This window comes from Gadus chalcogrammus, chromosome 15 (genome assembly GCF_026213295.1).
Source record: "Gadus chalcogrammus isolate NIFS_2021 chromosome 15, NIFS_Gcha_1.0, whole genome shotgun sequence".
NCBI classification, from domain to species: domain Eukaryota; kingdom Metazoa; phylum Chordata; class Actinopteri; order Gadiformes; family Gadidae; genus Gadus; species Gadus chalcogrammus.
Genome location: NC_079426.1, coordinates 2227151 through 2251286, shown reverse-complemented (window position 1 = coordinate 2251286; position 24136 = coordinate 2227151). Strand labels below are relative to the sequence as shown.

The following is a 24136-nucleotide window of genomic DNA, read 5'->3' as shown; positions in this document are numbered from 1 at the left end:
GTGTCTGAATCGCGGTTATGCACCGAACATAAATAGTGTGAGTATAAAGGATCCAGTGAAAGAACACACACACACACACACACACACACACACACACACACACACACACACACACACACACACACACACACACACAGACACACACACACACACACACACACACACACAGACACAGACACACACTGAACTGAGAACTAAATTTGGAACCATCCGGTCAAACAGCCACCTGCTCGTGTCTGTCACTGTCGTACACACTCGGGCACACAAACACACACACACACACACACACACACACACACACACACACACACACACACACACACACACACACACACACACACACACACACACACACACACACACACACACACACACACACACCAGGCACAACAGTTCCCACAGTGTTCCAGGGAGAGTGAACCGGGAGAGTGCACAGGGAGAGTGTACAGGGAGAGAGTGTACAGGGAGAGTGTGTACAGGGAGAGTGTGAAGGGAGGGTGAAGCCTTTAGCGGGGATTGCGTTCGTGGGAGCAGTGCTGGTTCTCGGGGCAGAATGTCTGGGAGCCGACCACAGCAGGACCTGGCGCTCATTAAGGAGCTGGAGAAAGCCTTGGATTCCTGCGCGCTGGAGCTGTCGCCCGTAGACGAGGTCTGGCCCAACTTGTACATAGGCAATGTGTGAGTGGCCCGCCTGTTGTTTTGTACCGTGGGGGGGGGGGGGGGGGGGGGTTGGCTGGAGATGACTGTGGATGTTATCGTGGAGTTCGGCTGAGGGAAGCACAATACAACTCTTCTTTTGTGTTGGGTGTAGCTTTGTGAGCCAAGAGCGGAGCAAGGAAAGTTTATTTGTAGGGCAGCTTTACATTGACATGTGAGAAAAAAAAAAGGAACTAAAAAAACATTTGAATAAAAGGCAAAAAAGAATGACATCATCTTTGATATCATCTTCTGATCATTATCTAACCATGGTACACAGGATAAGAAAAGAACAGTCATTGTATCCTTTAAAAGAGATAAAGGATAACAAAAAAGGAGACGTAGAAAACAAACAACCAAGCTGTGTCTCCATCGGTAGCCTGCATTAAATCAGTCATCCAGTCATTCAGCCCAGAATGCTCAGCTCACATCATTCACCAGCCAGCATATAAAATGAAGGAGCAAATGGCTGACTGTGTGTCCCACCTCTCTCAGAGCCATCGCTCAGAACCGAGGCGGGTTGCGTAAGCTGGGCATCACGCATGTCCTGAACGCAGCCCACTCCAAGCAGGGCAGCTTAGGGGACCAGGAGTACTATGGCAGCAGCGTTGTGTACTGGGGCGTCCCGGCAGAGGACTCCGACCATTTTGACCTCAGTCAGCACTTCAAACCCGCCGCAGACTTCATACACAAGGCCCTGAAGAGCAAAGATGGTACGTGGGTCTTTGTCATTGTCAAGTTCTTCAGCACAGTAATTATGTCAAAGGCATATATAACAACAAACAAATTAGATTGAGATAAAAAGCACGACACAGTGGAATACAACTAAAACAGATTAGATAGGTAAAAGGATAATGCGCACAAATAAAAAACAATACAATGGGTAAAAGGATTGTAACGCACCTGATAAAAGTCTCAAAACTCGAATTAGTTCTACTCTCTAAATTCAACCTTTCCGTTTCTTCACCGGTCTTCCCCTCTACTCTCTAATTCAACCTTTCTGTTTCTTCACCGGTCTTCCCCTCTACTCTCTAATTCAACCTTTCCGTTTCTTCACCGGTCTTCCCCTCTACTCTCTAAATACAACCTTTCCGTTTCTTCACCTGTCTTCCCTTATGCTCTCTCCACGCTTCCTAGGGAAGGTCTTGGTGCATTGCATCATGGGTATAAGCCGCTCAGCCACATTGGTGCTGGCGTTTCTGATGCTGAGGCGGCGTCTCTCCCTCGCCGACGCCGTGAATCATGTGATCCAGAGCCGAGCCATCTACCCCAACAGGAACTTCCTGTCTCTGCTGCTCCACCTGGACCAAGAGCTGGCCTCCAAGAGGAACATGTGTGCCCTCTTTTGACCTTTGACCTCTCTCTCTCTCTCTCTCTCTCTCTCTCTCTCTCTCTCTCTCTCTCTCTCTCTCTCTCTCTCTCTCAACAGGGTACAAGTCCAGACAATAGTGTTTGTTTACAGCTTGGCAGACGTATAAACACAAGAAACAACCGCAAAGAGCCATGAATACAACATATTTAACAGTGCATGAGGTGAAACTGGTATTTCTCTCTTTATCTCTTTCTCTCTGAAGTACACAATCATTTGTAAATACTGCTGAGGCGTAGTGAATGTTGTCAAATGTGCAGTGTAAATTAGCTTGAGAACGTCTTCCTTCTATAAGTTTGATACATTAGGTTTAAGTTTTTCACATGCAAACCGACTATACTCAAATCATTGCCCCAGAAAATGCTTACATGCAAATCGGTATATCATGACTGTCTGTATGATTTGCACATAAAACCATACATATTTCAGGGTCATTGTTTTGTCAATATCTCTTTCTATAAAACCTTTTTCTATTAAACCTTTGTCTTGCATTAATTGGATAGATTATAGGCAGAATATATACAATATTAAATTCAAACAATAACCTGAGTGCACGGTAATCTAGCATGCAGACATCTGTGCAGGCCCATGTATTTGCATACTTACTCGCATGCATACTTTATGCATGGCAAAAAAGGTCACATAGACGTAAACAAATACTAACACCTGTCTTCTGCACACATACACCCGGATCTATACACTTACACATTTTCTGCATGCCTTAACCCTAAACAAATAGACATATGCAAAATGACAAAGATGAACAGTGTACCAATCAAAAAGTGGATTACTAACACCCATAAACAATTATATATTGGTGTTTAATTTACAGACTTATTGATACTCTCCGTTGTTTTCCAAAACACTATTTATTTAATATTTATTCACACTACTAAATCTAACTAAAATCAAATGATTTTGTTTTTGGGATATCTGCATTATAAAACCATCAGCGATCCACAATCAACAATCATTTATGCACAATAATACAGACTGCAAACTTTAAATCACATGCTCTTCATTTGAAATTAAAGATAATTAAATTGAAGTTAAATCAAGTTAAGTTAAATCAATGAGTGGAAAGAGGAGGAGGTCTCATTGAATAGTTATTTCAGTAAGACTTTCCAATAAGGGTTCACTCATTTTCCATTGCCGGTAATTAAGATTTGTTTACGCAGTATTAAGAATTAACTAACCGTTAAATAGCATTTAACTGATGGTCAAGTTGTAATTTACTAATGGTGTTCATTTTAACAAAGCTTATGGTGTTCAAGTAAACACATCTTATGGTGTTCATGTTAGCAAAGCTTATGGTGTTCATGTTAACCAGGTATTCATTATTTCAGCGTCGGGTTAACCCTTACCCTAATCCACTCATTACTGCTAATTAATGGTTCATTCATGTACCGTTATTATAAAGTGTTATTCTGTACCGTGACTGTAACCTAGTTAGGTAACCCCCCCCCCCCACACACACACACACACACACACACACACAGTGAATCCTCGCACCTGTTGAAACATTGCTCACATTTTGATGATGACAATGCTGTGCACATACTGTGTCTGTTATGCAAGTGATCAACTGGGAACTTTAGTGTGTCAGTTGCGAACTACATCAGAGTGGTGGTGTGCGTAGGCCTAATCTTCAAACAGTAAGTGTTATAAACCAGTCAATAAGTTTGTTTGTGTGTCAGAGACAAACAGATAATAAAGAGAGAGAGAGAGAGAGAGAGAGAGAGAGAGAGAGAGAGAGAGAGAGAGAGAGAGAGAGAGAGAGGGGAGACACTTTCCCTTTTGAGCAGCAGGTTGCAGAGGTCAGGATTTGTCCTCGGTTGCCTAAATATATCGTCTTGCACATGCGAGCGGGAGGGGCCGTTACCATTCCTGATCCGTCATTCAGTATGGAACCAAAACGGATAGAAGGGGCTCTACAGTGACAAACACACTCCGAGAAGTGCATGTAGAAGAGGGAAGGTATCGTGCTGCTTTCTGTATATTCGGAATTTTTTAAAGACAACTTAAAACGGCATTTCTCGTAGGATACATAGAGGTACGTTTTCATAAAACAGAGAAATTGGTTAAATATAACACCTTTTACTAACACTATACCACAAACTAATACATCTTTGTTGTGATTGTTTTTGTAACCTGTCCAGGTAGGACGTCAATCACTGCCAATATCCCAGACATCTGCCCACTTGAGGTAGAGCCATATTGCGGTAGACGGTCAAAGGTTCTGGTGGTCGCAGACGGCGAGAATCATGTCTTCTTGCGTGGGGGTGAAGCCGCGCTGCGGGGGTAACCCGTACAAATCCGTGCGTGTGGACCCCAACAGCGACTACATCACGCCCGGGACGCTGGACCTGGAGCAGATGTTTTGGGCGGGCGCCGGAGCCCAGTACACACACGTCAACGAAGTTTGGCCCGGTATCTACATAGGAGATGAGTGAGTAGGCCTACATGAACACGCACTGATTGCGGCTCCACATCATCCGCAAAGTACCTGATGCATCTTTGGGCAACTCCTGCCTGCTTAATAAGGATAATGAATAATCTGTTATTTCAGTTCATGAAGGAAAGTCTCTCTGTCCGCAGGAAAACAGCCTTGGAGCGAGCTGCTCTGAAGAGCATGGGCATCACGCACATCCTGAACGCAGCGGAAGGCAAGTGGAACAATGTATCGACCGGCGCCGACTACTACCGAGACGACATGGACATCCAATACTACGGGCTGGATGCCGACGACAAGCCCACCTTCAACATCGCCCAGTTCTTCTGTCCTGCCAGCCTCTTCATCCACGGCGCTGTTCAGGATCCACAGAGTAGGCCTACGTGAACCGATGCGTCATGCCTTCAGGAAATAGGCGAATTATTTTGTTACCTCTTTTTAAATCTCTTTAATAGATCTGTTGATTGATAGATAAAATGTACATCACTGGGCCCTTTTCTATCCATCTTTACTACTAGTGGGTTCCATTATTGTTTAGGCCACCCATACCTGGTTATTTATGTTACTCTAGTGATTGAGCGAGACCCAAAGCTATGTAGGCCTACCTTGAATGCACATACATTGCCTACGTAAAGCTAATTGAAGCTGATTGATTGGTGTGTGTGTGTATGTGTGTGCGCGCGTGTGTGTGTGTGTGTGCACGCACGCTGGGGGGCCCTAGGCAAGGTGCTGGTCCATTGTGTAATGGGGCGGAGTCGGTCAGCATCGTTGGTCCTGGCGTACCTGATGATGGAGCAAGGCCTGAGCGTGGTGGGTGCCATTGAGCACGTGCGCCAGCGGCGTTGCATTCTGCCCAATCACGGCTTCCTGAGGCAGCTGAGAGCGCTGGACATTGCCTTGCAGTTGGAGAGGCTCAGTGAAAAGAAGACGCCAGACCGATAACTTTCCATGGGTTTAATATTGTCGACACCATTTCCAACTGCAGGGACAATTTGTTTGCATGTCGTTATAATTAGATAATAATTAGATTCAATTGAACCCTGACCAGAAAAAAAAACCCTCATGATCCAACAGAAATGTGATTTTTTTAAGTTTAGGATTTTAACAGCCTACCATTTAAAAACTGCAGAAACAAATGTAACAAAATATGATATTCTAAAAAATAAAAAAAATTATCAGTTTGACCAACTACTTATTCTTATCGTAAATAAGCTTTCTTTGTCAGTTTAAGAAAATACCGTAACATAGTTAGCATTTAACAAAATAAAAGACCTTCCATTCCGGGTATTTTGAGGCCATGTAGACAAACGAGTCACACGCGCAGGTTTTTCAGTCTTTTAAGGCAGAAGAAAAAAAGGCTATCAAGGAGAGATGGGCCCAGCTCTCTTGCACTGCGCTGAGCAAAGATGGCGAGTAACTTCCATGTAGTTAAACAAGAGTGTGGACATCGTGCCTCAGCAAACTTAAGTAAAAAAAAAAAGAAAAAAAAAAAGGAATTAAAAAAAGGCATCCGAATCGACAGAGGCTTCTTCTCCGTACGAGGAGTTGAGGAAAATTAAATCGTACAGACCAACCCTCTAAAACGGAACGTAGGACAAAGCCAAACACAATCAAAGCAGCTCATTGGTCTGCAGGGAACAAGTGTGCAAAGCTTAGCTCGCACACCTTTAAGTACAAATATAGTCATACAAATTGAAACGTGTGCTTTAGAAAAAGGGAACCAATTTGGCATCCCACTGGTCGATTAAAACCTGTGTAACGAGGTTCACCAGTCATGAGTAAAGGAAAAATAATCGTAGCCCGTGTCATTCCTGTAGAGCTCAATACTGTATGCATAACATCACAATGTTATAATTAAGGTCATCACCCCCTCATGGAATTACTCTGCTGTCACAGAAAGCCCAAGGGGAACGGCTTGAATGCAACCGTGCACGATAAACACAGTGGCTGGCAGTGTCAGAGCCTCGTAATACTATCAAAAACTCACTTATCGTCTCAACAAAATATATACGATATGAACAAATGAATGCCATTTTTCACTGAGATTCAAAATGTCCAGCAATGGTTTTACAGCCTGCAAGCTTCCCCACATTTCTGTTTTGGTGTAACCTCTGCAGCAGACCATCTACCTGAACTGCTGGTGTAACAACTCAAAGTGGCCCCTAGCAGACGTAACGGGTATAGCATGGATAAGACGGGTACTTCAACATGCAGTTCACACACACACACACACACACACACACACACACAGAGAGGGACGGATTGCTGTTGGTTGGATGATGGCGGAGGTTTAACACAGGCCCTGAACCACATGAGGTCAGGTTTGTAAGGAGGGTTGCTTGAGGCGCACTGGGAACACGAGTGATACGACTGATGGACGGACGGACGGACCCTCAGTGGAATTCTGGCTTCGCTGGGAAGGTGCAGCCAGAGCGTCTGATGACCACGTTGGCCGAATAGTGACCCGCCTCCACGCTCCGCTCCAGGGGTTTCTCCTGCACCAGCTGGGACAAGAACCCTGGTGGAGGCCGAAAGGTGGTCAGGTGGGTTTGACGCACACACACACACACACACACACACGACACACACACACACACACTTACCGCCAACAAAGGCATCACCAGCGCCGTTTGTGTCAACGATATCCTTGGGGTCGATCTTCAGCACGGGGAATGTATCTATCTTGTTGTCGCCTAGATAGAAAAATAAAGCATTAGCGTAGATCGAAACAACGCGAGAACTGCAGGACAAAACCAAAGGCAAAAGAAAGAGGGGGGGGGGATAACGAGAAGTATTTCTCACTTTGAGCCACGATGGTGTGCTCCTTCCCCTGGGTAAAGACCACCACTCTGGGCCGCTTGGTGTTCTCTTTGGGCAGAGCCTGGGCCTTCTTGGCTAGCTCCTCGACGTCCTCAGTCTACGACCGAAACACAAAGGCACCAGCAGTCAGTAAACAGAAACATTAAGGTAACCACCACCAGTCAGTACACAGAAACATTAAGGTAACCACCGCCAGTCAGTACACAGAAACATTAAGGTAAGAACCACCAGTCAGTAAACAGAAACATTAAGGTAAGAACCACCAGTCAGTAAACAGAAACATTAAGGTAACCACCGCCAGTCAGTACACAGAAACATTAAGGTAACCACCGCCAGTCAGTAAACAGAAACATTAAGGTAAGCACCGCCAGTCAGTACACAGAAACATTAAGGTAAGCACAATCAGTCAGTAAACAGAAACATTAAGGTAAGCACTGCCAGTCAGTAAACAGAAACATTAAGGTAAGCACCATCAGTCAGTAAACAGAAACATTAAGGTAAGCACCAGCAGTCAGTAAACAGAAACATTAAGGTAAGCACCATCAGTCAGTAAACAGAAACATTAAGGTAAGCAACATCAGTCTTAACAACCGAAACTAGAAGGTAAGCGCCAGCAGTAGCTAATGAACGACAGCACAGTGTGGATGCCATTTAAGGTTTGATCGAGACCACTGATTCACTCACCTCGAATTCTTGCGCTTTGCCAAACTCAGCAGCCTCCTGAAAATGAACACAGCAGTCATATGAAATCAAGACGATCCAGTGTTTGTCTGATTATCAGTCTCAAATAAAATGGCATCTTATCAGTCTCAAATAATTGCCTTTTTATTGCCGTTGCAATCCGCTTTTAGTCACCCCGATATCAAATCGAACACATTGAATATTATCATCATTACTATGAACTACCAAAGGACCAGTTTGGCGTGCAGACGTGGTGGCGTGGGCCACCCTGACGTACCGTCTCGTTCCCGAACAGAACGTCCACGTAGGGCATGACCTGCATGAGGCCGTCCTTGAAGAACTGGGAGATGAAGGGAGCGGCGAGGTTCAGGCAGAACACCTTGTTGTTCTCGGCCGCGTGCTTGGCCACCTTCAGGATGGACTCCAGGGAGACCGTCAGGAAGAAACCCTGGGGGGGGGAACCATGGAGCTGTGAGTGGACGTTTCACCAGGGTAGAGGACGTCATTTTGTCCCGTCCGTTTCCTCACATTTTCTTTATTGCATCCCTTCCATAGGTATGATGCAGTGAATAATATTGGTTAAAGGATTATTTTCAATCTGCCCTTCTGAATTCCAGAGTCCCTTTTGCACGTCGTGGCTCCCTTTCCATAAACCATAACCATATGGTTCCTGGTATTAAAATGTTTCCCGTAAGTATGTCTTTTTTTCGTTAGAGCATAGTCATTGCAGCCCTACTTACAGCAATGTAGTAGACTTTAGCTTTCTCTACTAGCGCCCAGTTCTCCTCCAGGTCCAGATGCTTGTCCTTCTTGTAGGCATTAGCCGCCGCGAGGTTAGCAACCAGGGACCTGAGAGAGTGAGAGTTAGGGTGGAGATAGAGCAAGAGACACAAATGGAGAGTAAGCGACGTGCGAAGAACAGATGTCATGGTTAATGGTCAAAAGGTGCAGTGTTCATAATTCAGTGACACCTAGCGGGACAGGCCCGGCAGAAATGGAACATCATGTTAATACGTGTTTTAATTGCTGCATAATCGAAGGAAAATAGAAAAGACGTGTTTTCATATTAAGTAGGTTGCTATCTGCAACCTCACCGCTAGAAGTCACCGAATCTCTCACACACACACACACACACACACACACTGCAGGTCCAAGAGTCCTGATTGAAGCGGAGTAACGGGACACGGGGACATTAGCCGGGTGTTAACAGCGGCGGAGGACAGCATGTGCCGGGGGTTATTTCGGGTCTAACCTTTTATCCCCGGTGATGCACACCGCGCAGGTGCCGGTGGGCTCCTCCTCCTGCTCGTAGTAGTGGGCGTCCACCTTTCCCTCCAGCGCCTTCTTCTTCAGGATATCCCCGAACTTGTCCTTGCCGATGCATCCGAAGAACGTGCCCACCTTGTCGGGCTTCTGGATCATCCACTAGGGGGCAGCAGGGAGCGACAGGATCTCAGTACGGTAGACTGTATGAAGCTGTATGGCTAGGCCACTAGAAGCCCACCCCCTGCCTCCAGTAAGTGGAGTTCCCACTTGGGGCAGCAGTCCATCATTTACAATAAAAACATTTCCCTCATTTTATACGAAACACAAGCCGGCCTTGTGCTTTATCTTCATCGCCGTTATCTCCCAGTAAATTAAACTCCCAGATGGCAAGAATCTGTTGCAGGAAATATCAACCATGTTTGGGGAAGTAGGCACGGCCAACAATAGCCGTTTCCAGTTGACCTCCGACTGACGCAGTAGTTAAAGCAGTCCGTTTTCACGGTCTAAAGCACCCCTTTACACTTGGCTACAGCTATGGGAGGGTACGTGTCAGTCAACCCGGTGGGGCAGGTGGGGTGGTGTGCGACGCCCACCTGTGCCACTCGGATGGAGTTCTGGGTGGCGCCCCCGGCGTGGTACTCCGCTGTGAATTTGCCGATGAGCTCCTCGAACCTGGAGACAGAGGAGGGGCAGAGTGAGGAGGAGGAGGAGGAGGCCAGGACATGGCCGCAGGAGCCCCCTCTACAACGCTTTACAGACACTCGTTGGACCACCCCTGCTGCCTGTCACATTAAAGTCCTGACTCTACAGCAGCATTGGCAGATCAACTATTACATGAATAGTTTACGTGTAGATTTCCCGTAAAAATATCCATATTTAGAAAGAGGGCTTTGGTGTGGTCCGACTCTCACGCTGAACTTCTACTGGTGCTGACTGGTGTACTCGGGGTCTGTGGGAGCACTGTGCGTCTGGAAGAGGGGGGAAGCGAAACCAGCGGCCCTACTGCTGTTAAGGTCCTGAGACTGAGGTCGAGGTTGCCGAGATGAGACATCTGGGACTGACCGGCCGCCGCGAGGGAGGAGGGGGGGGAGTGGTCTCCTGAGAACCGACGCCATTGGTCGCATTGCTCCCCTACGCGTTTGCAGTACAGTGGATCGAGATTTTGGTAGATTATGTTTTTTATCATTTTGAATTATCTTTGGTCACTACAGGGAGTTATACCGCACCAACTTTGGATGATGCAGCCGTCTTGTCATAGTTTCAGCCCTTAAGGCCTTCAGGGGCCAAGAGCCTTTTCAGTTGATTATATAAATTACCTTCTTCCGAGGACTAACGGTACCCTTAATACTCTGTGAAACCAGCTTTACAGGGGAATTACATTCAATAAAGCAGAAACATTACCCTAATTTACTATGACAAACATGCAGGGGCATGGCCATGGGAGACAAGGACTAGCTTAATCATATACTATGCACACTGGCAGAGAAGCATAGTTTGTTCAACAAATAGACAACATGTGAAAATGACGTGTGCGACCATATGCGTGGATAGCACACACACACACACACACACACACACCAGCTCCGCTATCTTCTGGTAAATATTTGTTCTCTGACCTAAAACTTCTCTCCAGTCACAGGAGGCATTTGGGGATTCCAATTCTGCGATTGGCTGAACGGCCTCTCGGGCCCGGTCTCACATTCCCTTTGGGACCATCTATTGGCTGTCGTCATCTCACCGAGCTCGAACGTGATTAGTTCTGGAGCTTGCCTGTTTTGTCTAGCCTATTCCAGAATGAAGTGGATTAAACCAAGGACCAAGCGCCTCCCTTTGACAGACTTTTCTTTCCCCTTTGCTTGACAAACAACGTGTTCATTTACAGTTAGCTATTCCTTCATTTGCCATTCTTTGTTACATTTAGTGTTCAGGCAAAGATCTAATCTTTAAGAGTACCGTTTCTAACTTCTTTAAGAAACAGGGAAGTTACATAAGATACAGGGGAGTTTAATGTAATAGAGGAGATACTAACAGCGCTTTGTGGCTCTCGTCTGCCAGGATTGCGTTATTGGGCTTCAGTCCAAACCTGTAGAGGGCAGAACATAAAGATCAGTTTACAATCACAGAGGGCAGAACATACACATCATTTTACAGAACCTACGGGATGAAATATTAGGGACACACACACACACACACACACACACACACACACACACACACACACACACACACGTAAGTCTAGCGTTATCCTCATGTGAGAGTGAATTAGAACTGGTCAAGGAGGGAGGAGAGGGGGCGAGTTTGAGGCTAACCCAGGCATTTACACAACGGGTTGGAATTGGACTCTGAGCGTAAACCTGCAGGAACCCTTTGCACCCGTCAACTCCTGTCCAGCCAGGGGCCGGAGAAAACCAGAACGGGCCTACCCCAACCGGCGTGGATTGCCCTCACATCACCCAAAATTAAAATATAGAGAAGAAACCCAACCCAATTCCAACATGAGAATTTTACAGCATCAAGCCCCCGGTCACTTTGACATAACCAGCCGTTGCTTAAAATAAATGGTATAAAAAACAAATTTAATGCAAAAACTCTCAAACACTTTGTTCCAGATGACAAATGTTGGTTGTTGCCCCAGGTTTCAACTAAATTGAGCATCTCTTATAAAATAGAGGCTTTCTTTCTGGGGATGAACCAAATCCATGCCACTGCACTTAGGAGAGCAGTCATTAGATGAGGATTCCAAGATGCGTTAAGTCAACGGTAAGGCGATGTCTTACAGTGCATGCACACATGGACCTGTCTCACAACCCAATGATAGAACAGTGTGGATGATCAGAGGGAATGGGCACGGGCGCGCACACACACACACACACACACACACACACACACACACACACACACACACACACACACACACACACACACACACACACACACACACACACACACACACACACACACACACACACACACACACACACACACACACACACACAATTTCTGCAACAGAGCCTGGCTCAACATTGGCCATAAGAGTCGCTCTCTCTATTGCCTCAACACATGGGACCACGTTCCGGTGTGTAACTCACTTGTCCAGAAAGTCCTTGTCCACCTCGGCTGAGATGTCCAGGAGGGGGTTTCCCATCCCGAACAGAGAGTTGGGGCTAGAAGCACACAAAGAAAGAAAGACATTTGTAAAAACGAATATATATATATATATATATATATATATATATATATATATATATATATATATATATATATATATATATATATATATATATATATATATATATATATATATATATATATATATATATATATATATATATATATAAAAAATGACAGCAGCAGTCTACGGTTGCATCAACATAGAAAAGTTTTAACAGGAGGATGGCATAATATGTACACATCTTGTTTGATACATTACTAAATTTGCATTTACATCATACAGCATTACACCATTATATACACTTGCAAGTTGCACTACATTTTTGTTCCGGCCCTCAGATCCGGTTACAGGGTGATATGACGCACAAATTCATGATGACATAAGAAAAAAACCTTTCAAAGACTGCATTTGCCCTCAGGCAAAACCAACCAGAGCTCGTAATGAGAGGTCTGCTTGTTCCATTACAGTATGCAAAGAACTGAGCGTGTATGAACGAGAACGGAAACAACTCATTCAAATATAAGAGAGGGTACATTCATATTTCCCCTATGAGTGGAACAAAATAATGAGCTTAAAAAGAAAAGAACCACACCACACCCTGTTTACGTCAAGAGTGTAAACATGAAACGTGTAATGCAAAGAAATGAATCCCTGAATATACTCTTGTTCTCTCATTTGGGTTAAACCCATTGAGGCAAAACCAACCATATGCACATGCTTGGCACATGATGTGCTCAACCAACACTCAAACATAGGATAGGTTTGTTCTGCTCAAGTCAATTTTGACACAACACATACAAAGCATGCAATGCAGTTCCATATGGATTCATTGATGCAATTGGTACTGGAAAACAAACAACGTTATAATATTGATATAGACCAGGTAACTTGTCAATTTCAGCATAATAAACAACCACCACGTCTCTGATGCCACACCCTGGTTATCCATGTATACAGAAAATGGTTCCAATCGTGCTTTTCTTAGCCTTTTTATGAAGTCATCACTGAGCTTGTCCAAGTAATAACACCGGCAGGGGCGAGATGTTACTACGCCTTCAGCCACTGCACATCCATCTCGAAAGACAAATGTTTCCACTTATCAAATCAACCCCCAATTTGCAGGGGAGAGCTTACCTTGGAGCTGACATGGTGTCCCTATTTCTAAAATATCTGACGCTGACAGACTTGTGGAGCGGCACAAATTCTGAGACCAAAAGAGCTGGGAACACAAAAAACTCCTAATTTCATCTCTGCGTGCCGCTCGGATCGACATGTGTCTACACGAAGAAGCCCCGCCCCCGCACCAATCGGAGCTGAAGGAGGAGCGACAAAATCATACCACTGCCTGATAGTTGTGTACTAATTTATTAAATCGATCGTCAATATAAAAAAGCGGTTGAATCGTTCTTAAACAATCTAATGACATGGCGATTCACGTCTAGCTGATGACATTGGGGCATGCTTATGTTACATGTATGAACGTTACAGTAAACTCCAACGTTATTCTTCACCGACACACAGATAATGTCGAAGAATGAACAACCAAATTGGTCGACTGTCCCATCGGACTGGCAATAATGTGAACGAGTCCAGTCATGCATTGAGTCGTTCAAACAGGACGGGAGCGCGCACCGCTGCGCGGTAACTACACATGTGTTGACCTTCAGCGTACACGCTTTTACAAATCAATGCGACTACGGCGAACATTGCTTGAAAGGTCATTTTGAAGACACGACGACGATTCAATGTCTCCCATAACTAACTTTAGCGACTCCTGCACAACACAAGCCACGTGGGAGCTCCACAAACGCCCCGGCTGCAGACTGCGTGCCATTCCCCACTAAGTGACTCGTTGACTAGCATCACAAAAAGAGCTACTCCTAACTTGGTAGGCGATCGCTATATAAATAGGGATTTACGTGCGAGTGCAATACAACACAAAGCAACCAAGGGAAGGCTTCGTTCCCTGAAATGTTTATTAGTATCACCTTAGTTCGGTCGGAGAGTCTGGCTTCTTCTCTTCTGAGAGTCTTTGTTTCTTTGGAGGAGTGACTTCTACCTTCTCTTTCTCCTCCGAATGTCTATGTTTCCTTGACTTTGGAGCCATTCTTGATGGTTACTCTGCGTTTCGATCAGCTAGTAGGAAATGAATAACGATCCCGATCGACAGACAACGGACACGCGCCTTCTCTGTGGAACCGGTGTTGAGGTGGCCTCGGTATTGCCCGATCTAAAGTAAACCGCTCGCTGTTCGTCCATTATTTTGTGTTCATTCAAATCAATATGAATTGCTGTATTAAAGCATGGTTAATGTATGTAATAAAAAAAAAGTCTATAATCTAAAATTTAGTTGATGTATTGCTCATGTTGTTTTAGCTTGCCTAATAGTTCAGGCTTCTCCGTGGCCACTATGAATGGTCAGTTGAAAAAGTGCCACATTGCCATAACATCGTTCATCGACTCCTGCAGGTATAACTTTATGCATTTGTTATGCCAAGTTGTAATAAGTCAACTATCTTCCAGTGACGTTCTTTGGTTATGGAGTGGAATTGAATGTTTTGGTCCTCATTCCGGTTGTGGACCGAAAGTCGGATGTATTTCTCGTTGTTGACTAATAGTTCCCAGCTGTCTAACTTACCTGCGTTTTCAGTTTCATATTTTGAAGTTGCAACTCGTCAGACTGACTGGCTTTTTACTTTATGTTTTGAATGCATGAATTCATCGTACATCTTTAATGCAGTAGTAAACGATTGGTTATTTCAATGTGCTTGTGACATTTCTTCTTCTATAACTTGTATATCTGCTTCCTCATCTCCTCCTCCCTCTCTCACTCTCTATGTGACAGCAGTCACAACCTTGACAGCCTCCCCATTGTTGCAGTTGAAATGATCCACAGCCTGTTTCTGATTAACCACTCGGGAGATATATTCCTGGAGAAGCACTGGAAGAGCGTCATCGGCCGCAGTGTTTGCGACTACTTCTTCGAAGCGAAGGAGAAGGCTGCAGAGCCAGAGGATGTTCCCCCCGTGCTTCAGACCCCGCACCACTACCTTATCAGCATCTACCGCGACAGGCTCTTCTTCCTGTCGGTCATCCAGACAGAGGCCCCCCCGCTATTCGTGATCGAGCTGCTGCACAGAGTGGTCGAGACGTTTCAGGTCAGCCCAAGCTTATTGTGTGTCTCACTCTGTGTTTTTGCCATAGGGATGAAATTATATTACGTTGACTGATAATATTTGCCAAGTTGGTGTGTGTTGATGTGACACCTACTTTCACTGCTGAGTGTTTCTATCCTTACTGGGTTTCTACATTGTTCAATGTAGAAACCCAGTAAGCTGCAAGATACCCAGACACTACTTGCCCATTAATGGCTTGTCTAAATTCACAGTGAGACACTTTATATAAAAGCATCTGCTGATGTGAATGTCTGCTCTACTCTATATGATTACTATATGTCATATACATAAACTATTCTCTTCAGTTTATGCTCTCTCTCTACAATACATAAACCATCCTTACTATGTGCTATTTCATATAATTATTTTATTTTCCCAGGATTATTTTGGGGAATGCTCGGAGACGGTGATTAAGGACAACGTGGTGACGGTTTACGAGCTGTTGGAGGAGATGCTGGACAACGGTTTCCCTCTGGCCACAGAGTCCAACATCCTGAAGGAGATGATCCGGCCTCCCACCATCCTGAGAACCATGGTCAACACCCTCACAGGTCCACAGAACGTCACCACAGCCCACACATCATCCAGCGTTCTCCGCAATTACATATCCATTCTATTTGATGCACTAGCAATAGTTGATTCTACTTGACTGTTCTTTTGTTTTCTGCGATTCTACGCTAAATGCTTTTATTTGTTTCACTCCAGGAACTAGTAATTTTGAAGAAAGGCTTCCGTCGGGTCAGTTGTCCACCATCCCGTGGAGGCGCTCTGGTGTAAAATACACCAATAATGAGGCTTATTTCGACGTGATAGAGGAGATCGACGCCATAGTGGACAAATCAGGTAGGAAATGGCTTCCTCATTGGGTACAGTAATGGTGTGGCAGTTCCTTGCGAAGCAGAGCACTCAACCCTCCTCTGTTCAGTTCAAGCCAGGGCTAATCGGTAACCCACGGGGCTGCTAGATAACACAGCATGAGGAAGCAGAGCAAATAGATAAGAAACAAACGCAAGCGTTTTACCTTTACAATCACACAGTGAGCACAGCTTATGGTCCGGTTTAAATTAAAAAAAGCAGGGTTGTTCTTTAATATGCTGTGGTCACCAATTTTCTTACTTTTGATGTATTTCTATTTCTATGCATAACATATACTTTTATAAAAAAGAAATATGTTAATTATCTTGTGTGCCTGTGATTGGTCCACAGGTACGACGGTGTGTGCTGAGATACAGGGTGTAATTGAAGCCTGCGTCAAGCTCACTGGGATGCCTGATCTGACTCTCTCTTTTATGGTGGGTTCCCCTTCTCCCCTCACTCTAGATATTAGTTTATCGTCGAATGACTTTCCTTCCAACCTGCTAACCTGACATACCAGGTGGGTCGCTATACAGAACATTATGGGACGTCTTCTTTGGAACTGTTTGGAAAGGGGCCGGCACTTTCTAAGAATACTTGGCAGGGTATTATTGGATGAACCACGTGTCGATCGCAGTAGATCACGTAGTTCCTCATAGGACGCAGGGATTGTCCGAACCACTGTGTTTCGGGCCCAAGGAAGGCTGGACTCAAAGCCTGGCTGGATGGATTCTCGTGTGATCCTGATCTCTCTAATCCGGTCGGCTCACGCGGTGACTTCGCTGTAACTGTCTCTCCCGGGCTCCATCTCGCCCTGCAGAATCCCCGGCTCCTGGACGACGTGAGCTTCCACCCGTGTGTGAGATTCAAACGCTGGGAGGCGGAGCGAGTCCTCTCCTTCATCCCCCCCGATGGAAACTTCACACTCATGTCCTACCACGTCAACGCCCAGAAGTAAGCACCCCCCACCCCCCGATACGTACCCCTCTCTTACAGGTGCATTCAGTAAGTAAAGTAAGTAAGTAAAATGTATTTATAAAGCACATTTCACACAGCTTTCACTGACCAAAGTGCTGTACATAAAAAATAGTGATATAAATAAAATAAAGTAAATTAAAAATATGTAAGCAGATAATTACAATATGAGACGAGCAACCGTAGGCAGACAGATCAACAGAAACAATGACAACAGGAACAGAGACGGCAATGACAACAAGAGACATATACAGAGTTACAGATGGGGCAAGGAGTTGTCCATTATCACTGCTTTATTATGCCAGTCACTAAGCCCTGCTGTGCCAATGATCCCTAGAGGAGTTGGGGCTGGGTGATTAATCGGATTTTGATCGCGATTTCGATTTTTAGCGTCAAACGGTCACAAAATTAACGTATTCAAGTTTTTCGATTTTTATTTTTATTTCCTTCTAAATATTTTTTTAAGGTTTTATAGAAAGGGCAGAAAAGCTTGATACATATCTGTATATCATTTTAGATTGGAACATTTTCTTTTTGACCATTTTGTGTCGTTTTTTAAGGTGAAATTTCAAAGTTCTCATTTACAAAGATTTTTCTGGGATAGACATGCTGAATAAATACAACATAATTGTTTGAATAATCGTGATTTCAATATTGACCAAAATATTCGTGATTATGATTTTGCCCGTAATCGATCAGCCCTAAGAGGAGTTAGGACTCTTATATCTGTGGACCCTGTGCTCTGCCCCCCCCAGCCTCGTGGCCCTCCCCGTGTACGTGAAGCAGAACATCAGCTTCTTCGAGAGTGGCTCCGGGGGCCGCCTGGACCTGACGGCGGGCCCCAAGCAGACCATGGGGAAGACGGTGGAAGGCTTGGTGATCACCGTCCACATGCCCAAAGCCGTGCTCAGTGCCAGCCTCACAGCCACGCAGGGCAGCTACACCTACGACCCCGCCACCAAGGTAACCACTGTACAAATTCGTAAAATCTACGATTTTCTTATAATCGATTTTAAATGACAAAAAAAATAAAATAATAATTTGGATTTTAATTTAAAGATTAACAATGATTAACAAAGGCAACATTTGGTTGCCACAGACTTTTGGCAAACTCTAAACACTCACTTCTTTCTGCGCACGCTACCATTGTTTACGTTTGAATCTTTTTTCTTATTCTTAGACCATCAATTAGAATTACGATAAATCGATTAATCGCCCAGCTCTAGTGTTGCCTTTCGATTCTGGGGAGCCCAGATTCGATTCAATAAATTGATTCTCGATTCTAGATTAAAAATAGATTCTCGCTTCAGTTCAAAGGAGTGCTGATTTTTTTAATCTAATCCTGATGGAAGTTGGCTAAGAAAAGCGGTTTAGCAAATGTTTACATCACAGCAGAGTACAGTGTTTATAAGATGACTTATTTTTACACTTTAGTAATGTAACCGATAACCTGTTAAGGCGTGTCTGTGTGGTGGTGGGGGTAGGTACTGGTGTGGGACATTGGGAGGTTGAACCCCCAGAAGCTTCCTAACCTGCGGGGCAGCCTCAGTCTGCAGGCCGGAGCCCCCAAACCAGAGGACAACCCCTCCATCAACATCGCCCTCAAAATTCAACAGCTAGCCATATCGGGTACTCTTACTTTGAAATAACCTTTCCTTTTACCCTGCCGGAATGATCCAGGTTTTAGGTAATCGCTCCCCCATTTCTGATATAATTAAAGCTCATTGTCTTACTCTGTGTGGTATAGTTTGACAGCAGAACAGATATTGTTTCACACAACATACTGTAGATATTATCTTAATTCATTCATACACCGTTTTTGCATTGGGTTTGAATGTGTGGACTTTGTCCACTCAAATGGCTCATTGTTTCCCCAGCTTATCTGACCTCTTTTGTTGCAGGGCTAAAGGTGAACCGACTGGACATGTATGGAGAGAAGTACAAGCCTTTTAAAGGAGTCAAATATGTCACAAAAGCTGGAAAATTCCAAGTAAGGACCTGAGCATCAACTGGCTGATGTGACGACAGCCAACAACCCAATGTGCCAAAAATGGGGAACTGAAACTTTCCCACGCTCCAAGTTTCAGTTAGTTCTACAAGCCTTCTGTATCCTAGCTCACTTTCATTAATTAACTGTTATTAATTAATGAAAGACTTTGTGTTGTCCAAAGTTAACTTATATGTTCATAGTGTTGCAGAGAATCAAATGATACTTCTAACCTTTTAAAGGGAAGCCTTAATAATTGTGGGAAAATACTTGTATGCTCTTTTTTGTCTGTGCATTATCTTGACCAGATAATAGGTATTTTGAGAGCTTTGTGACTAGTTTATTTTTCTTCATGTTATAGTTTATTTATCCCCATTTTACATGCTCTAAGGGAAAACACTAAGCTTTAAAAGACTTGTGCAGCGGCCTGCCTGCGTGGCCATTTCACACTTCAGCACATAAAGCATGAAATCAGTGTCAATGTTTGCAGACCTTGTTACCTTTTGCAGCTGAACACAATCAGTTTTATACAGTAGCTATTTTTCTAGAATCCAAGCGGCCAACGTTCCCTTGTTTACCGTGTGAGTGCAGGTATTTCAGCCCAGAAATGTTGGCTTTGCGGTTTGACAGGAATGTCTGTTTGCCATAGAGAGCACCCTGGTCCACCTTGGCGACCTGGGGAACTGTTATGTATTATATGTAGGACCTAACCTCGTCACTCTGACTACAACTACACGCACCAGTAGTGGACTTCACACAGGAACGAGAGGATGGAGTTTTTAATCCCGAATCACTGAAGAAGGTTTCAGTCCCTACCGTGGTGTAGAGCCGGGGTGCGTTTCTGCTCTGTTGTAGAGAGTTGAGGATGCTCAGGAGGCAATCTCACCTTACTTTTATAAATCAATACTCTCGAAATGCAGCCTTATTCAACACCGCTTTTGCACAATCACTTATTGGGGAGGGTGGGGACAAGGAATGTCCTCTGTTTATCAACAAATTAAGATATTTTATAAGAAAAACCCATGTTTTATGTGTGCGTATTTACTGCAATGCTCATAAAGTGTACTTTAATATCCGATAACATTGTTAGCATAATGTGTCAAATAAAGAGGCTATGAAGTCCAGCAGTATTTGTGTTTTTATTATTCGAAGGCACAGATGTGTGGACAGCGCTACGAGAATCAGACATCCAAGGTTGGAGAATTTCAGTGACTCAACGTTAGCGATCGCTGCATCCTTATAGGCCAACGTGTAATTAACGTAAAACCTTTTCTTAAGCCACAGTCCACCTTTTAATACTGCCTGTTGAGTAAAGTTTATAAGGACACACGTATTTATACTTTTCTCTGACAGTTGTTCTTAAACTGCCGATGTAAAAAAAGAAATACCACCACGTGGTTGAAGCAATGCTAAAATAGATATTAAAAAATAACAAATTGATTGGTTATTATCATCTTGAACAATCAAGGGAAAAATATTTTCTTTTGCAGTTGCCTGAGGCAAATCCAAATTGAACACTTGCATGAATGTACCAGTTAGCAACATGAACATATTTGAAGGTTATAAAACCATTGCGGTCATCTGGAAAAAGCACAACCAAATGATTGTTGGGAACATTCAGACATTGATGTCCAGGTTCTCACTCATACGTCTCTAGAACGGGCTTCTCACAAATGAGAAAACTAAATCATGAAAATGTTAAGGGAAAAGGTGGTAATGAAAGTAAAGCACAAAAATATTGAAGTTGATGTGTTAAGAGCTCCCATTAAGAAGGCAGGAGACTTTAAGAATGGTAATAACTGCCAGGGTATTTATCTTTTATTTGTAGAATATGTCAGTAATAAGATGTGATTTTATTGCTAGGTTTTAAAATCACTCGATCAGCAGTGATCACACACATATCGATGTCTTTTCATTTATGCTACGAGCTTGTTGAAATTGTACACATTGCGACTGTAACTTTAGAAAAGTAACATTACTTCTAAGTCAAATGTCTTTTATTTGACCTATGTTCATATTAACAGTTGTTGTCCTGGTTATAAACTGTGTTGATGAAATGAAAAACCCTTAGGCAATGTTGAACCATAAGGAACTAACTATTGAACAACATTGACTAATGCTGCTGTTAAGTTAGCAACCCCAAAAAAGTAAAAATGTCCACTTCTCAGCAATATGACTTTTTAAATAGGTTTCATAAACCCATAAATGGTGAAAATAAATAAACAAAAGCATTGCATGGCAAAGTGTAATTCAGTTGATAGGTCATATTTCACCTCTCGGATGGATCTTCAGTTAAGAGCAGTATAACGATTCAACGTAAACATAAGGACCGAAATACAATCAGCCAGGTATGCACAAGATCAAAGCACTAAACTCCCAGCAAAGGATGTTAACAAAATAAATCCCTATTAAATATATACAGTACACCATAATAAACCGATGACATTCAACGAAAAGTAAACATTCTTTCTCAGTGAATATTATATTTCATAATTCTCCTTTAAAAGTAGAAAAAACGTTTCATGCAAAAAATATATACCTGGGATTTGGATAAACTCTTGTAACCCAACATACCAAAAATATATATAAAAAAACTGTCAAATATTAACCTATGGATTTCCATAGCTACAGACGAAAGAGCCCGGGAACAGAGTAGGACTAACTGACAGTAGGCCAAGTACCAAAAGATAACACACAAACAAACAGCACACACGCACACACACACACACACACACACACACGCACACTCACGCACACGCACACACCTGCGCACGCACGCACGCACGCACGCACGCACGCACGCACGCACACACACACACACACACACACACACACACACACACACACACACACACACACACACACACACACACACACACACACACACACACACACACACACACACACACAAACTGAAGTAAAGGACGGACTGAAAGCTGCACTTCGCAGGCTTCCTCTTCACAAAGGGGAGCGCCATCATTCTTCCTTTGTGTGCGTGTCATTTGTACAAAGGATCTGCGGTGTGCTCTTACATGTGACCTGAACTCCCGGGGTTCTGGCGGCTGCTGGGCGGGTTCGGGGGTTCACTGGTACCAGGGAGTCTTACGGACCCAGCGCAGGGTGCATCCCGAGTCGGTCCTGATCTTGATGGACGCTGCCTCGGCTTCTCTCACCGTCTCCTTCACGGACTGCATCAGGTTCTGGGCGTTGTGCACCAGCATGTCTGTGGCCTGGACGGACGGACGGACGGACGGACGGGGAGATAGGAACATCAACACAAGAACCATGGGTTGACCTGACCCAGGGTTTCCAAGCCTTGGGGTTGAGAGTGGCCTGATATGCATACGGGGGTCGTGGGTGATGGCGGATTTATAAGTCAGAGATATTGAGTTGCACACTTTATTTGATGTGCCCTTAAATATTTACAGATTATAAATCAATCTTCCTTTAATACGGTTTGAAAGATCCTGCAAGGGCCGCCAATATACAAACACTATTTTTAACCACAAGCAAATAAATCACTAATCACTTAAAACTATACTTTCAACTATGTGTGTAGCAGCAGATTCAAGTTGGGGTCACAGGAAAGTGCTGAACTTAAAATGGGTTTGAGCCCCGAAAAGCTCTGGGACAACTGCGCCCACCCATGACAACAAGGGAGAAACGACACAAGGCTAACAGCGTACCTGCTCTGACTCGTCTTCGCTGATGTTGGTGCGGCCCAGCATGGTGGCTTTGACCGTGGAGAGGATCTTCAGCTGAGTGCTGATGGTGGGGATGCGTTCGCACACCTGGGCGGACACAAACGAACGCGGGTTGGCCGTCGGCGAATGATTTGACTTTCGTTAGCACAGAAAACATGCATAGCTAATGCAGCCGGTAGGTAGGAACTATGACGATGTTGGATCAACTGAAGCTGGTCAATATTGACCCCTCAGAAACCTGCCGAACAGGGAAGGTGTTCAAATTGTCTTCCAGAGTAATAGGGAGTAAGACGTCAGCTGAACACTAATGCAAGACCAACTGTAGGATTGAAACCAGCAACCTGAAACCAGTTGGTGGACGAACTGTTCTACCACACTACTGTGTCTTTGCATCTATGTATGGTCGATGTGTGTGTGTGTGTGTGTGTGTGCGTGTGTGTGTGTGTGCGTGTGTGTATGTGTGTATCTTCACTTGTAGGCGGGTCTCTGTCTGTCTGTCTGTCTGTCTGTCTGTCTGTCTGTCTGTCTGTCTGTCTGTCTGTCTGTCTGTCTGTCTGTCTGTGTCTACACTTCTGTGTGGGCGCATGCATGTGCACCTGTGCGTGTGTGTCTGTATATGTGCATGTGTGCATGTTCCTGGCCGCCCGTGTGTCTCCTGTGCTCATTACCTGCAGCAGGTTGGTTCTGATGCGCCGGTCGGTGCACTGCTTGGCCACCTCTTTGGCCAGTCGGGTCACCTCGTCCGAGGCCTTGGCGATGTCCTTGGCGCACTGGATCAGCGCCCGCTTGTTCCCGCTGCCGCCGCGCACCAGACGGGACATCTCGGCCATGAGCAGGGCCATGCGCTTGGCTGCCGCGATGATGTCGTTGCCCTGGGATACAAGGGGGAAGGGGTGCAGGGCAGCACGGGCGGGACAGAGTGAACAAGAGGCCGGATGCGGTCGTCGTGGGTGTTTTTTTCCGGATGCGGCCGGCGTTATGGT

At 44.6% G+C, this 24136-nt stretch overlaps 5 protein-coding genes across 9 annotated transcripts in view; 3 read left to right on the top strand and 2 right to left on the bottom strand.

Moving 5' to 3' along the window:
• Positions 1–280: 280 nt before the first annotated feature.
• On the top strand, positions 281–2523 carry LOC130404709 (dual specificity protein phosphatase 13-like). The gene is made up of 3 exons (XM_056609583.1): positions 281–678; positions 1192–1409; positions 1834–2523. Exons 1-3 carry the CDS (start codon positions 554–556, stop codon positions 2043–2045), a joined length of 555 nt encoding a protein of 184 aa, XP_056465558.1. The 5' UTR covers positions 281–553; the 3' UTR covers positions 2046–2523.
• Positions 2524–3947: 1424 nt separating this feature from the next.
• LOC130404622 (dual specificity phosphatase 29-like) lies at positions 3948–6009 on the top strand. Its single transcript, XM_056609465.1, has 4 exons — positions 3948–4118; positions 4225–4514; positions 4664–4890; positions 5239–6009. Exons 2-4 carry the CDS (start codon positions 4330–4332, stop codon positions 5457–5459), a joined length of 633 nt encoding a protein of 210 aa, XP_056465440.1. The 5' UTR covers positions 3948–4118; positions 4225–4329; the 3' UTR covers positions 5460–6009.
• Positions 5457–14666, bottom strand: LOC130404620 (adenosine kinase-like). Of its 2 annotated transcripts, none has more exons than XM_056609461.1 (11): positions 14445–14666; positions 12374–12448; positions 11314–11367; positions 9878–9956; positions 9271–9443; positions 8759–8867; positions 8296–8466; positions 8022–8057; positions 7320–7434; positions 7121–7210; positions 5457–7035 (listed from the first exon to the last, which is right to left on the bottom strand). In XM_056609461.1, exons 1-11 carry the CDS (start codon positions 14561–14563, stop codon positions 6911–6913), a joined length of 1146 nt encoding a protein of 381 aa, XP_056465436.1. In that variant the 5' UTR covers positions 14564–14666; the 3' UTR covers positions 5457–6910. The 2 variants fall into 2 exon arrangements, with proteins under 2 accessions (XP_056465436.1, XP_056465437.1); XM_056609462.1 differs by lacking the exon at positions 14445–14666 and adding an exon at positions 13591–13733.
• LOC130404616 (AP-3 complex subunit mu-1-like) lies at positions 14096–20597 on the top strand. 4 transcript variants are annotated; one of them, XM_056609456.1, is made up of 9 exons: positions 14096–14344; positions 15302–15614; positions 16012–16183; positions 16338–16475; positions 16839–16924; positions 17308–17441; positions 18218–18425; positions 18947–19091; positions 19364–20597. In XM_056609456.1, the coding sequence occupies exons 2-9, from the start codon at positions 15342–15344 to the stop codon at positions 19462–19464; spliced, it is 1257 nt and encodes a 418-aa protein (XP_056465431.1). In that variant the 5' UTR covers positions 14096–14344; positions 15302–15341; the 3' UTR covers positions 19465–20597. The 4 variants fall into 4 exon arrangements, with proteins under 4 accessions (XP_056465431.1, XP_056465430.1, XP_056465429.1 ...); XM_056609455.1 differs by lacking the exon at positions 14096–14344 and adding an exon at positions 14437–14691; XM_056609454.1 differs by lacking the exon at positions 14096–14344 and adding an exon at positions 14831–14925.
• LOC130404615 (vinculin-like) overlaps positions 20015–24136 on the bottom strand; it is a 39044-nt gene continuing 34922 nt past the window's right edge. Inside the window, exons 20-22 of the mRNA XM_056609452.1 lie at positions 23822–24025; positions 23136–23240; positions 20015–22679 (exon numbers count right to left, since the gene is read on the bottom strand). Coding sequence (XP_056465427.1) covers positions 22533–22679; positions 23136–23240; positions 23822–24025 — 456 coding nt within the window. The 3' untranslated portion in view covers positions 20015–22532. The remainder of the gene's footprint in view (positions 22680–23135; positions 23241–23821; positions 24026–24136) is intronic.

Excerpts from the sequence above, each read along its gene's own strand:
- LOC130404616 (XM_056609455.1), top strand. The coding sequence starts at position 14,603 with ATGAATAACGATCCCGATCGACAGACAACGGACACGCGCCTTCTCTGT. Across the intron at positions 16,476-16,838 it reads CGCCATAGTGGACAAATCAG|GTACGACGGTGTGTGCTGAG; the intron begins GTAGGAAATGGC and ends ATTGGTCCACAG. Across the intron at positions 18,426-18,946 it reads CCTACGACCCCGCCACCAAG|GTACTGGTGTGGGACATTGG; the intron begins GTAACCACTGTA and ends TGGTGGGGGTAG.
- LOC130404622 (XM_056609465.1), top strand. The coding sequence starts at position 4,330 with ATGTCTTCTTGCGTGGGGGTGAAGCCGCGCTGCGGGGGTAACCCGTAC. Across the intron at positions 4,515-4,663 it reads GGTATCTACATAGGAGATGA|GAAAACAGCCTTGGAGCGAG; the intron begins GTGAGTAGGCCT and ends CTCTGTCCGCAG. Across the intron at positions 4,891-5,238 it reads CGCTGTTCAGGATCCACAGA|GCAAGGTGCTGGTCCATTGT; the intron begins GTAGGCCTACGT and ends GGGGGGCCCTAG.
- LOC130404709 (XM_056609583.1), top strand. The coding sequence starts at position 554 with ATGTCTGGGAGCCGACCACAGCAGGACCTGGCGCTCATTAAGGAGCTG. Across the intron at positions 679-1,191 it reads AACTTGTACATAGGCAATGT|AGCCATCGCTCAGAACCGAG; the intron begins GTGAGTGGCCCG and ends CACCTCTCTCAG. Across the intron at positions 1,410-1,833 it reads GGCCCTGAAGAGCAAAGATG|GGAAGGTCTTGGTGCATTGC; the intron begins GTACGTGGGTCT and ends CACGCTTCCTAG.
- LOC130404620 (XM_056609461.1), bottom strand. The coding sequence starts at position 14,563 with ATGGCTCCAAAGTCAAGGAAACATAGACATTCGGAGGAGAAAGAGAAG. Across the intron at positions 7,435-8,021 it reads GCAAAGCGCAAGAATTCGAG|ACTGAGGACGTCGAGGAGCT; the intron begins GTGAGTGAATCA and ends TTTCGGTCGTAG. Across the intron at positions 7,211-7,319 it reads GCACACCATCGTGGCTCAAA|GCGACAACAAGATAGATACA; the intron begins GTGAGAAATACT and ends TTTTCTATCTAG.